The sequence below is a fragment of the Notamacropus eugenii genome, chromosome 5 (genome assembly GCF_028372415.1).
Source record: "Notamacropus eugenii isolate mMacEug1 chromosome 5, mMacEug1.pri_v2, whole genome shotgun sequence".
In the NCBI taxonomy this organism is placed as follows: domain Eukaryota; kingdom Metazoa; phylum Chordata; class Mammalia; order Diprotodontia; family Macropodidae; genus Notamacropus; species Notamacropus eugenii.
In genome coordinates this window covers 238,740,826-238,754,535 of record NC_092876.1, presented here as the reverse complement: position 1 = coordinate 238,754,535, position 13,710 = coordinate 238,740,826, and the positions used below count along the sequence as shown (strand labels likewise).

The window sequence follows — 13,710 nt, the reverse complement described above, 5'->3', positions numbered from 1 at the left end:
CTATTTCACTTTGTAGAGTATAAAATATAATATCTATGTCTATCATTTGTTTCCATATATTCTGATTGCTCCAAGGGACTTTGAGAGGCCACTTATTTCATAGCCATCTCCAGTCAGTTCTCTCCCCAGCTCTGAATATAGATATATAGTGATTTATTCCCATTAAGAACCTTTTAAGGATTCCCTGGGGCTAATCAAAAAAAGGTCAATTACTGTCTGATTCAGAGAATAGTGCTATACCTACACGAAAATAACCACCTTCATAGAGGAAAGGTCTATCAGGGATCTTTAAAACTACGACTATTTTTGTTGCTGTCTTTTGGGTTTCCCAAACTGTAATGAATTTTCTCATGGAGAGGAGGTGGTAGGTTAAGGAAGTGGTCATGCGTGTTGATACTTTTTTTTTTTTTTTGCTTTGTTTAGATGTAGAGCTGAATGCTTATCAAAGAACAGAACATTGTAACGTCAAAGACCTCCATGGGGAAGACCGGAGGTGGCTGTAATCTAGCATCTCACAAACCTTTTGAAAAAGCCACAGTTCACAGGAGGGGTAGCTGTTGTTTTTAGCCAGGACCTAATTAACATCAAGTTATTGAGGGGCAGATGGTTAAACATAAGAATAATATTGACAGATTTTTTTGTGCTGACCCCTTCCCACCTCTCCTGAACCCCTACTAAAAAGTCACTTTTCTTTGCTAAAGTAGCTAACTTCATTTCATTTTTGCTCTCATCTCCAGCAGTTGTAGTTGCTTGTAGTGAGCAAAGTTATAAAAAAACTCATTTTCTAAGATGATCAGTGATCCCAAAAATTTCCCTTCAGAATTTATTTTTTCCCCTATGTTAATGAAAAAGACAAGCTTCCACAGTTTTCATCTTTCAGATTTCTAAAAGATTTAAGCATGAACATTTGACCAAACACACTAAAATCCCAGCATTTAGACCTTAACATATACAAGAATTGAAGTATTTATCTGGGTGAGTCAATTACCAAACTTTTATCAGAAGCATCCAGATAATTGATGTGTAAGCTTAGGCAGAAACAGAAAGGTAAGATTTCTTGAATCAACCAAGTAGTTATTTTCATTCTCTATCCACTAGCTCCATAAAAGTTAGCATAAGGATATGCTCATTTCCTACCTACCTAACTACTCAGTTTGGGTGGGAGGGAGCTTAGAGTTCTGATTGTTGGGCTTTCCCATCCCCTTTTGTAATGCTTGACTTTGAAAATGTGAATTCATATGCTCAGTCCTTTTTGATGTGCAGCTGCCTTTTTCAGAGACCCCAACCAACTACAGAAGTCTTCCTGTCATTCCTTCTCCTTTTGTAAAGACTTGCGATGAGTACAGGAGATGGTCTTACTTAATGGGCTTCATTGCCTTAAAACATTCCCATGCTAGGTCACTTAAGCCTCTAATTAAGGTAGTGCCTACAAACCTACTATAGAGTAGATTGCTTAAGTAATAATCCAGATAATTTATAAAATAAGCATTTTCTTCTAATTAGTTATTCAGCTCTTTCTGGCTAAAGTATTTCATTCTTTTGAGATAATTTATAAAATAAGCATTTTCTTCTAACTAGGTATTCAGCTCTTTCTGACTAAAGCATTTCTTTCTTTTGAGCTATTCAAATAATTGTCCTCCAATCCTCTGTTTGACTTTGTAAGTGTAGACAGTGTGTTCTGAAGAATCAATGCAATGACAAGAAAAATGTTAAAAAGTAGTTTTAAGGCAGGCAGAAAAGAAAGAGTAAGGAAGTGCCATGAATAAGGATTCTATCATTTTTATTACAAAAAAAAGTCTCAACTCACTAAACATGCTATTCTGGTAAATTATTTGACCCAAGTTCATCGCAGGCAAATTCTGTTAAAAATATACATACTGTATATTTACACACAAATCCAGGTAACAAGGTTAAAGTCGAGGTGTAAGTCAACTTCTAAACTACACCTAAGACGTTGTTTTAGTCCTTATACAAAGTCAGCTACTAACTAAACACGGATTGTATTTTCACTCAGGCACATGGAGAGGTAGGAACAGCTTTAAAAGAAGAGACTTGTAGTGCAAATATTAAGGATTTCACTGAAGCAGCTCAGCTCTTAGCAATGAGATCCTTACTATCTTTGGTCTACCTATGAGGCCAAGGTTGTTGCTTTGTCATTTGAGACAATAACAAAAACACTGTTTGCATATACAGAGGGAATGCAGCTCTGGGAGCATATAGGGGACTTGGGGAATTTTGACAATATTTGGAGTCTCCCCTTTAAAATCCAGAATTGTATAAGGCCAGTTAGGAAAGGTAGCAGCAAGGTGGGACTGGCAGCTGGGAGCCAGTTTCCCTGATAAGACACATAAATAAGAGGTAAACAAGTTGCTTAAAAGGCATCAAATTAAGACCAGTATGCACATTACTTTGAGCACAGAGAAATTACCAAACTGCATTTTCTTTTAAAAAACAGAAACCCTCCTCAGGGCCACCTTCTAGCCCACTCCCAAAGGAGCCTGGTAAGTCTAGAGGTTACCTAGCAGTACAGTCTCAGAGATTTTGTGCAGCCTCAGAAACTTGCTCGTGAGGAAAGTCCAAGTCATCGCTGAGAGGCTTCTGAGTTCACTTAAGAAGAGTCTTTGGAGGGAGCAGGGCTCTCTGCATTCTTGCCAGACTTTGCAGGGCTCATACCTGAGACAGAAAGCTGAAGAGATGTTACAGGTGATGTGTTGGCCAATAATCCCTCTCTTTCCCTTTTCTTCTGTTTCATTCTTCGGTTCTGGAACCAGATTTTGACTTGAGTGTCATTCAGCTGCAGAGAGTGGGCTATTTCTATGCGACGGGCCCGGGTTAAGTACTTATTGAAATGAAACTCTTTTTCCAGTTCAGTAAGTTGCTTGGTGCTGAAATTTGTGCGTATTGTGCTTGAGGAGCTGTGTACTCCATACTCGGAGAGTTTGCCTGGAACGTATAAAGTGAATCAGTGAAGGAAAGACTAGGAGAGAGACCAAAAGAAGGCAGAAAGAAAACAGAAATAGAGGCCCAAAGTTAGCTATCAAACTGTGCCCCCCGAATCAGTCCTCACTCAAGATGAACAAGTGAGGAGGTAGGTGGACCCTTATCTACAGGAAGTTTGCTTACTTCGATTTACCGAGAGCACTGGCTATGTTTTTAGTTTGAAAGTTTAACTACGAATATCTACGTTGAACTTAGAGGCGTAGGCAATGAAATTCTCGTCTTTGGACGGCCTGGAAGGACTGAGACTTAGCTTCTATAAAGAAGTGAACACTATTAGACTACTCATTGACTCGAGAGGGGAAAGAGGGGTTGTGAGAGGCATCAACTCCCAAGGTTAAGGTTTACTTACTTTTCTTGGGGGCGTTTCTTTTCACTTTCATCCATTCAAAAGTGCTGAGGGCTGTGGGAAGCCCCGAGGCCGGAGAGACGGACTTAGGGTAGGAGCCCGGCGCTGGGGAGACAGCCTGGAAGCCCCCGGCGGGACCGTCGCCTTGCTCCTTAAGACCCTGTGGGAAGGCGCTGGGCTCTGCGAAGGCGCCGTAGTCCACTTGGCCGCTGAGAATGAAAGAGCCGCCGCCCGAAAAGACGGCCGAAGTGGCGTAGTGAACTTGGCCGGCCACGCCGTCTTCGGTCGTGGGCCCTAGGCCGCCGGCAAAGTCGTATGCGGAGCCCTGTGGCAGAAAGCTGTAGTGTGCGGCAGGTGCGGCGCCGGCCTCGTAGGCGCCTTCGAGGGTGCACTGAGCAAACGTAGGCGGGCCGGGGGCCCTGGACGGGGCTGGGGGCTGTGGCAGCTGCGGCGGGGGCGGCGTTGGCGTCGGAGGCTGGGGTTGAGGCTGCGCCGGGGCAGAAGGCACCGGCCGAGCCCCAGCCGCGGCGACGGGCAGGCAGCTGACAAAGGCGCCCTCCCCGCCCAGGGGAAAGGCAGGCTGCAGAGCCGCTGGCCGGGGATCCGAGCGGCAGAACTTGGGGGAGAAGGTGAGCACCTCTCCGCACGAGATGTACTCCAGGTACGAATTCATGACCCGGTCCGACGGCTCGAGGGCAGCAGGTGGGGCCCGAGGGGCTAGAAGGCGACCCCGGAGGCTGCGGGACTGTCCCGGCTCCACTGCCTTGCCTTTGCAGTGCCTGCCTCGCCTCCGCTACACCAGCTCCTCTCGCCGTGCCATTTCAAGCGGTTTGGGAGGTAAATATTGCCCTAATATACAGCCAGGGGCAGCCACGTGCTGCCGACCGGCCAATGGCAGGCTTCTCCGCCGAGCACACCGCACGGAGCTTGGGAGCTGCTCGCACGCGCTGCTGCCAACCCTGGAGGTACAAACTTTGCCAGGGGAGAAAGAAAGCCCAGACCAGGAAGCGCTAGACGAGGTTCTGGGGACCCCCCCCCAGAACTACTTGGGGGATCGATCCCCTCATGAGTTCTGAGAATTGCGAGGGGAGGAGAGAAGGGAGCAAAAGCTTGCTGCGAGCTACGCCCGGGACAGGTATGAGGCGGGGATGAAGAGGAGGGGAGGGGAGGAGAAGGGGAGGGGTCAAAAGGAATAGAAGAAGACAGAACAGAATGCAGGCTAGCTGACTTAGTGACTAGAGAAAGACCAAGACTCCTGAGCTCTCACTAGACTGTTTTGGATTGTGTGATGGTTGGGGCTTGTGAAGGGTTAAAACGAAGCAAACGACTGGAGTCCAGGAGGCTACTCCCAGACACAACTAGAGGGAAATCAAAGTCACTTCTTTTCTCTTCTTTTTTTTTTTCTCTCTCCTAGTGCTTCTTCGCTTGCGATTTTATTGGCACCGGCGTTTTTATTCCTCTCGCCTCCTAAATCTGGACCAGATGTTGGGGAAGGGGGGGGGGGGGAGGTTCTACTCAGGGGATGCTTTACTGTAGAGCTGTGTACCTGGGCCTGACATGGCATCAGCACTTATTTCTGACAGCTGTTTTCAGCTTTGCGAACAAAATTTCCCTTTCACCTCTTTCCACCTTTTGCTGTTGAGGTGATCTACCAAGGGCCAGTAGAGAGTGTCTAGCTTTCACTTAAGTAAAAGCGTTATGTCTTTTTGGAAATTCAGCAGGTTCTCCATTCACCTCTTAGACCATTTGACCACAATTGCACAAATAGTGGGGAAAGCTTCCTTTCTGGCAAAGAATCCACTTTCTCCTCTCCTCACATCCGGGCTTCCTCCGTAAGAAGCTTTGTCGACGCATCACAGCCGCATATGTTCTCTCTGAGGCGTTTGGCTTGAGGGCTAAAAGGCATCCCCGGCTGGCTCATTATGAGGAAGCTTGGATGTTCTTGGACCTCGAGGCAATTTAATGCTCCTCTTCCATCACATAAGTGCTGCGTCGTCTCCTTCGAGTGAAATCTGAGGACTTACAATGTTAATGGGCTCAAGTCTTTCCCTAGATAATATGGTTTTGTTTACTGAGAGAGGAGAGACGGGAAATAAAAGTGAAATTGGCACCGGAAATAAAGGAGAGCAGGAAGGTTGCAAAAAGAGCTCTTTGCCTTATCAAACTTTCCAACTTCACTGATTTTTTTTTTGTTTTGATTTCCTTGAGCAACAGAGAAAGGATACATAAAATAAACTGGCATCTTCCTTTTTAAAAATAAAAGTCAAGTTAGAGCTGGGGAGGTTGTTCTCTTGAAGTGTTGTAAATGAAATACGAAGACAACTTCTTTTGGCTTATTCTGATGAAAACTTGCTCCATTACAGACTCTAAATTGCCGAAGGGTTTGTAGGTTTTCTTCTTGTTTTACTGATCTGCTTGTCTGAGAAGACCGATTGAGCCCTTTCCTAAACCACTACCCTATGTAGGTCTGGTAAACACCAAGGCATTACAACTCTGTCCTGAAAGTCAACTCCTTACAATTGTTGAGATTAACAAAAAGTTTCAGGAGCTATAAATGGGCCAGAGGCTGTACGGTTGAGCTTGAACCAATATGAGAAGGCACTGGGAGAGTCGAGGAGGGCGGGGCTTGTAAAACTAGTGTTCTTGGATATGGTTGAAAAATGAATTGCTTCTGCATTTCCAAACTGAAAGCCACACGTTGACCTTGAGTTCAGTGCTTCCATCTTGTCAGATATCCAAATAGAAAAAGTCAGAAAATAATATTTTAAAGGAGAAAAGGATTCTCCCCTTGCCTCATAAACTGAAGAACAGGTATTGAGAAGTGCTTCTTCAGAGTTCAAGTTCAAAAAGTCTCCACTTCCCAATCTCTTGTAAACTCAGAAAAAGCTGCTAATACGATGCAATTCTGTCCCAAGTGTCCCCACATACACTTGAACGGTGACATAGCAGTCAGTTGGGGGGAGGGGGCAGGGAGGGAGAACCAATCACCCTCATCACATTTACAAGTCAGTTGTAAAGGCTTCTGGTTGTAGAGTACTGGAAGTTGAGCAAGAAAACCAGCAGTTTTAAAAATGAAAAGGGTGTTTACTGATTGCTACTGAAAGTTTAGGGCAGGAAAACCATCCACTGATAGGTCATCAAATTGGGGGAAAGTCCAACATATTGAATTAATTAACCTCCTCTTACATGCTCAGGAAAATTGGACCTAGTTGGGCAATTCTTCAGCTTTTCATAGTAACAAAGACCAAAAGTATATGGCTAAACATGTCCTAATTCTGATTATGGATCAGATTCCTACTACCACATATAAGCCTTGCATTGCTTTTTATGTTTGGAAAGGAGAGGAGGGGTGTCAGTATGCTTCCCTGAAGCAAAGTTTGGATACTTATCCTTGTTTAGTTTTAAGGTTTGGGAAATGAGAGGAGGAAAGATGAAGCATTCGAGAACGATATAAGTATTTTAGTTTCACAATACAGAATGGGGAGGTGAAAATGCCATTTTTTAGACGGTTGTTGGAATCAGATGAGAAAAAATGATTTCACACACAGAGAGCAACTTTTCTTTTAGTTATCCTCCTCTCCAATACTCTTACTAGCAACAATAATCAGAAGATGATGACAATGATGATAGATCTGGGACCCTTTGACAAATCTGGGTATGAGATGAAGCAGCCCCTGTCTAGTCTTATTCCCCACAAGGAGCTACCATCAAAAAGAAAACAAAATGCAAGCCAAAGGAGCCAGAGAAGGGCTTCTGGCCTGAATCACTGAGGAATCATTTCTCCTCCTCCCCCCCCCCCCCAATTCCTACTGTAAATCTACCCTGGAAAAATCTCTGTCTGAAATTTTCCAGAGGGTAGGACAGTTTTTAAGTGGGCTACAGATGAAAGAAGGATAGATGGGCAGATCTAATGACAAATAAGTGAGATTCACATAAATCTGAGGAAACTCTAAGATTTTAAATACCCAGAGAAAGGAACTACAGTAATCCAGTTCCTTTTTCAAGTGAAGAATTCTCTGGAGTTCAGTTATCCTGCTGAGTCCCAGTACTGAGGAGACCTCTTCTCAGTTGGAGTTGACAGCATTGGGGCTGACTTCAAGGTCCTGTTTGATGTAGGAATGCTTTGATAACTCCCACTGCCCTGTTCTCCGTAGCTTCTACCACCTTCAGACATTGAGTTTTATGACCCATTTGAAAGTGGGACCCTTTTTATAGAAGAGGCCGGAGACAGAGCTCTGATTTTCTCAGCCTTTAAGATTATTCATAACAATTCACTTGGAAACTCCTATAAGAAAGAGCTTTATTATAGGCAGGTCTCCCTTTTCCCTCAATTACCTGCATGATCAGATTGTCCTGAGAGAGATCTCCCTAGATCTGAGAGCAAGCATACACTGGGGACACCAAATGTGTGCCATCATCTCTGGTCTCCACTTAAACCCTTCCCATTCTTCTGCCAAACAAACAAACAAAAAACCAAAAAGCCCCACCACAATCCTGTACCATTTATGTGTGAAAATGAAAACTGTTTCCTTACCACCAGATTTTTGAGTTTCTGCAAAATCTTTGCTGATGGGGGTGGTTAGGGGGAAGTAGAGAGGCTGAAGCTATAAAAATAATTTACATTTATATAGGGCTGTATGGTCAATAATGCATTGATCTCACAGCAATACCTCAGGGCAGGCAGTGTACCCACCATTATCCCCATCTGCAGATTAGGGAAGTAAGATAGTGAGAATTTCCCATGTTCAACATGCTAGTAAGCATAGACTCCAAAAATCTAATCCCACTCTCTTTACACCAAAGTTTTTACCACTATAGTATCAGAGGGAGTAAAGGTACAGGCAGTCTAACCATCTAACCATCATTAAGTTTAGGACCTAATGAAGTCATTCCTATTGAGAGAGAAATCAATTTATAGTTTAAGTAGCAGGAAGCAGTTTGATGAGTGCCAAGAGTGCTGGAGAAGACTTGGGCTCAGATCTTCTTTTTGTCACTTTCTAACTGTGGGTGGTGAGCACTCAACTTTCTGAAGCTTCAGATTCTTCATCCAAAAAATGGGGATAACTTTTGCACTGCCTGCCCCACAGGACTATTGCCTTTCTAAATGTGAATCTGTATCAGCTGTGAGCCACCAAATGTCAGTTCCATTTAGATGCCCAAGATGTCTGCTGCCCAAGGACAAAGAAAACAGGAGCTGAATCAGTAGAACTAGTTGAAATGTGAGAGGCCATTTGGTCTGGGGTCAAGATGAGGAAGGGAGACAGGGAGGAGGAGCCAGAAGAGGAAAGATACAAACAACAGAAACATTTGAGAGAACACTGAAGAGATTTTAATAAGCTATTTGTCAGACCTGGGAGAAAAGGTGGGGAGGCAGGGAGAAAAGGCCCAAAATGAGGGCTGTTGAATTGGGGAAGTCATGTTTAGTCAGGTTTCTATGGCAGAAGGTTGAGGCAGATTGTTCCTGATACTTGTGCAAAACATGTATTTAGCAATTCTGTGAAGTTACTCAAGTAATGTGCCATTAAACATTCCCTTACCTCATTGTGACCCCTCTGGAGATGTCTGAGATCCTGAGAGAAAAGTTTGGAGGAAAGAGGAGGGGGGAAGAGAGGAAGAGAAGGGAATGGACAGAGACAGAGGAAAGAGAAGAAAGGAAGCAGGTCAAGGAAAAGAGGGGAAAGAAAGGAAGGGAGAGAAGACAGGGAGAAGGGGGAGAGAAAAAAGAGACAGAGATAGAGAAACTCCATTTCAACTCCTCACAGTTGAATATAGGTGAGTTTAGGATAGGAGAGTTGTTGTTTTGTCCTTCATTCTCGAAGATCATGACATCAGGAAGGTGAGGCCATGACTTGTAAGTGAATTGCATTTAAATGAGTAAGAGTTGTGCAAAGTCACAAGCCCGACTTTCTCCTCCAGAGCCATCTGGGTCCAGTAGCAAGATTTAGATCAGGACAACTGGAGATGGCCCCCAGATAGGAGAGTAGCAAAAGAAGGAAAGGACTTATTTAAGAGGACCCTACTTCATCTTTCCCTCCCAGTGTGTTGGTATGGAATTGGCCTGTGGGCTTCCTGATCTGCCTTTAAAAAATTTTCTGCCTACCTCCATGCCCAAACTAGAAGAGGAGCATTCTTTCCTCCCATCAGGGACCACACTTGTATGTTCAGGAGAGACTACAGAACTAGTTGGCTGTTTCTCCTAATAGCACCCTGAAATGGCCTGCTCTCAGGGAGAAGAGGTACTGGCTCTCAAAAAAGTAGGTGACTTCCTTCTTCCAATCAGCCTGACTCTGGGGTTTGCTATGAAGCTGGGTGTGTAGGCCCTGAAAATTAATCTTGTCTTAGAGGCAGCTAGTGGTGCAGTAGATGGCATGGCTGGGCCTGGCGTCAGGAAGACTGGAGTTCAAATCTGGCCTCAGATGTTGCCCTGTGTGACCTAGGACAAGTCATTTTAAACCTCTGTTTGCCTTGGTTTCCTCAACTATAAAATGAGATTATGATAGCACCTACTTCCCAGAGTTGCTGTATCAAATGAGTTTATGTTTGTAAAGTGCTTAGCACAGTACCTGATACATAATAGACACTGAATAAAGGCTTATTCTCTCCTTTTCCCTTGTCCTTATTGCAGGATATAGAAATGAAGGACTTGGATTGACTTCAACCCTATCCTCCAAGGGTGAAAGATCTGCTTTAACTCAGGTACTTCAGATTAACTTTCTGGGGGACAGTGGGAACCATGGAAAGTACAGCTCAAGCCTTAGGTCTACAGCAAGAGTAGTTCTACTGCTATGAACATGGGCCATGTGAGGTCAGAGATTAGGGTTTGCTGCCCTAGAGATAAATTACATCCTTCAGGAGAAAAATTAAATTCTGTAGTCATTACTAACCAAATACAGCATAAATGTTTGTGTGATAGATGATGAAAGAGAAAGAAAATGGCTTAGAGCAACCCTTCACTACAAATAGGAAAGGGACAATATTTCTATTGAAAGGATAGTATTCTTGTTATCTTCCTTTCCCCCCAATTTTTGGGCTACTTGTCAAGGGTCTACCTATCAGACTGGAAAGACTTAGAATTTTAGCCTAGGGATGGGCTATATATATATGTTATCCTGTGGTCAGCCTAATGAAGTGTAGAGATGCCCATTGTCTACAGACAATGATTTTTTTTAAATAGAATTTTTAAATAGAATCTTTATGTATTTTTCATTGTTGTAAGAATTGATATTGTTTCAAAGTCTAGAATAGAAGGAACTTGAGGGAGGAGAATGCTTTGTTTTTCTTTTTATATCCCCAACACCGTGCCTGGCAAATAGGAAGTATTTAATATGTGCTTGTTGATTGATTTTTAACTACAGCAACTCATGAAGACAAGTCAATTAAGGTGGAGCAGAGTTTGTGATATAACTCCCTGAAGGACTCCCATGAATGAAATCAAACTCATACAATCCAGAATTGGATGGAAACTCAGAGGTCATTTAATCTAATCCAACTCACATTTAACCAAGAATAGCCTCCCTTCCCACGTTACCAACAAGTGGTCATCCAGCCTTTCCTTGAAATCCCTATTGAAAAGGAGTCCACTACCACCAGAGACAGCTACCTTAGAGAGGCTCTTCTAGTCTAATGCTATGTGATTCAGTTCAACAAGCATTTAATAGTCATCTGCATTTGTCCTATACCCTCCCAAACTTCATCTGGTTCTTGAACCCCAAGAGGTAGTGTTGGTTCAAATGAGGTCCCAAGTTCCCTTGGATTCTTTCTGATAGGGTTGGGAATTGCACCTTAGCTATCCTGGTAGCTGACAGAGATAGAGACGTGAACAAAGCCCTCTGGAATTTAAAAAGGATGGACTACAAGGCTTGAGGTGAGGGGAGAGAGGAGGAGGAGGAAAAGACAAGTTGATGTACTCCCAACTAAGTGTAAAGGAGATAAAGAAAGCACAGGACTGAATACTTGAAAACCTTGGGGATAAGAATTTTAATCCAAACCATCAAGAACAATAAGCCACATTAAATAGAGATTTAAGGTTACTCAATGCATTGCACACATATTAACTCATTTTTTTCAATTCACACAGAATCCTTTATTGTGTTCTTTATACCCATTATTCAGGTAAGAAAACTGAGACTCAACGAGATTATGTGATTTATCCAATAATAAATGGAAAAACAGGACTCAAAGGGATGTCTTCTGTGCTTTCTACTACACTAATGCTTCTCAAAACATGTTGTGTTTCACCAGCTAAGTCATTTAACCTCTGTCTCTGTAGTCAGTACAGGATTTATGTAATGTAAAGGTGTGCATGACATTGTGATGAGCTTTGTATGCTTCTTTTTATCCACATATAAAACTGGGAGGAGTGAGAGAATGACTGAAACAAAGTAACCTTAGATAATGTCCTTCTCTTCTTCTCTCCCCACCCCCCAAGGAGATCATTGAATTGATCTCAGAGATCTGGAGCTGAGAAGTATGTAGGAAGCCAACTAGCCCAGCCCCCATTTTCTAGAGAAGGAAAGAGGCCCAGAGAGGTTGGACAGCTTGCCTGGGGTCACCAACAGGAATTACCTTCAGAAATGGGATTTGAACTCAAGTTCTCTCATTCCAGAGACATCAATAATTCCAAGGTACTTCCCTCCTTTACCCCCACATAAGAAAAATGTGTTCATGAATCACAAATTGGGGGGGGGGGGAACCTGAAAATAGTGTTTTTTAGAGAGAGGACACTGTGCAGAGCCTGCAAGTACTCACTGGCATTCTGCTTTTAAAAATGTCCCTTTTGGATCTGGTTTACTAACCCTCACAAATGCAAAACTTTGTTAGATTCCAAAACCAGTTGCAGATCTTTTTATGGTTTATGAGTAATAATAATCCTAGGGTCTGGGGCAGTACTCCCAGTGCTTAGGATAGTTTCTTAGAAATAGAAGATGCCTAATAAGTGCTGGTCCAATCCATCAATAAGCACTTACTAAATACCTCCTATATTCCACAAACTGTGTTGAACTAATTTAAGGAAATATCAAAAAAAGAATTAGAAAGCCTTTTCCCTCCCTCTCACCCATTAGTCCTCCCCCTACCAGCACATATGTTCACATAAAAAAGAAGAGAAAAGCATTAATTTCACATTGGTAAATTTTTTTTTAATGATCATTTTAGCCATTAAAAAATGCTCAAGTTTACCTTCAAGTTGAACCACAATTTCCCCCTGCTTTTTCCATTCATATATATTCCTTGCAGATAACTTAGCTAACTGAACATGTTCAAACTGTTCATTGAATACTGAACTTAAGTACTTAAAAAATTTTCAACATTTTAAGTGCAGTAATTACTCTTCTTTTTGATTCTGACTTTTATATGCTCTTTGCAGCGACTTCTTTGCTGATAACTGAGGGAAGAGAAGAGTTAGGTGTTTGCAGATAAAGTGGGGCCAATCTCTGTGTGTGTCTATTTGTTTCTCCCTGTGTGTCTGCCCTATCGCGTATGATGAGGAGTGGGAAAAACGGGTCTGGAAATGTAAAGGAGAGGGTCCTGTGATCGTAAAACTAGGGTTTGGCAGGGTCTCTCTGTGGGTGTTCCTTGGGTGGCAATGTTTGGCATAGGTCGTGTGATAGAAATGTAATGGGGATGAAAAGCTGGTGCAAGGCTGGTGCGGCTGCTATCTGTGTTTGCCCAGTTAGGTCCCCTTTTACATTCCTCTTGCTACAAAGAAGAGGTTTGAGCTCCTCTCCCCTCCCTTCGGGAGCTAGGAAGCTGCGGGTTTCTCCCGTTAGCTCTGTCTCCTCTGCTTGTGGTTTCTGGTCGGTTCCCAGCTGGCCCGGACTTGCTCTCAAGTAGGAGGAACCGCTGTCGAGTGAGAAGTGCACATCGCGTGATTGATGAACTCTTAATAGAACTAGCCTCCCTCCCCTCAGCCTCCCCCCACCCCCGCACACACACAGCACCCCCTCCATCCATCCCAACCCAGGTCCTCCCTCTTACCCAGGTCTTTAATTCGGCTCCTTGCTGAGAAGAATGGGATGCTCCAGCCAGTAGGGTGATTTACTCACCGTTTGTCTTTCAGGAAAGATTTCGGGTTGATTTAGTAATGTCCACCTACCACCCCTCCTCAAGCTTTACATATCACACAGACACAGCATATAATGTCGATATTTCGTGATCACAAATAGATGCTAATGAACGTGTAGTCACGTAGGTATCCAGCCGACCAACCCAGGCTCATAGCTGCAGAGACGGGCCCTTTGTGCCTCCAGTCTGGGGAGGAGAAAGCTATTGTTCCCAATGGGAGAAGGAGGAACACTTGGGTAGACGAGCCCGGGTCAGTCACAACCTCTCTGCTTCCACTCTTACCTCCCACCCCCAAGTCTCTC

At 43.5% G+C, this 13,710-nt stretch overlaps 1 protein-coding gene across 1 annotated transcript; it reads right to left on the bottom strand.

The window, feature by feature from the left end:
- Positions 1-1,763: 1,763 nt before the first annotated feature.
- On the bottom strand, positions 1,764-4,134 carry HOXD1 (homeobox D1). The gene is made up of 2 exons (XM_072612408.1): positions 3,350-4,134; positions 1,764-2,943 (listed from the first exon to the last, which is right to left on the bottom strand). The coding sequence occupies exons 1-2, from the start codon at positions 4,017-4,019 to the stop codon at positions 2,609-2,611; spliced, it is 1,005 nt and encodes a 334-aa protein (XP_072468509.1). The 5' UTR covers positions 4,020-4,134; the 3' UTR covers positions 1,764-2,608.
- Between the last annotated feature and the right edge of the window lie 9,576 nt (positions 4,135-13,710).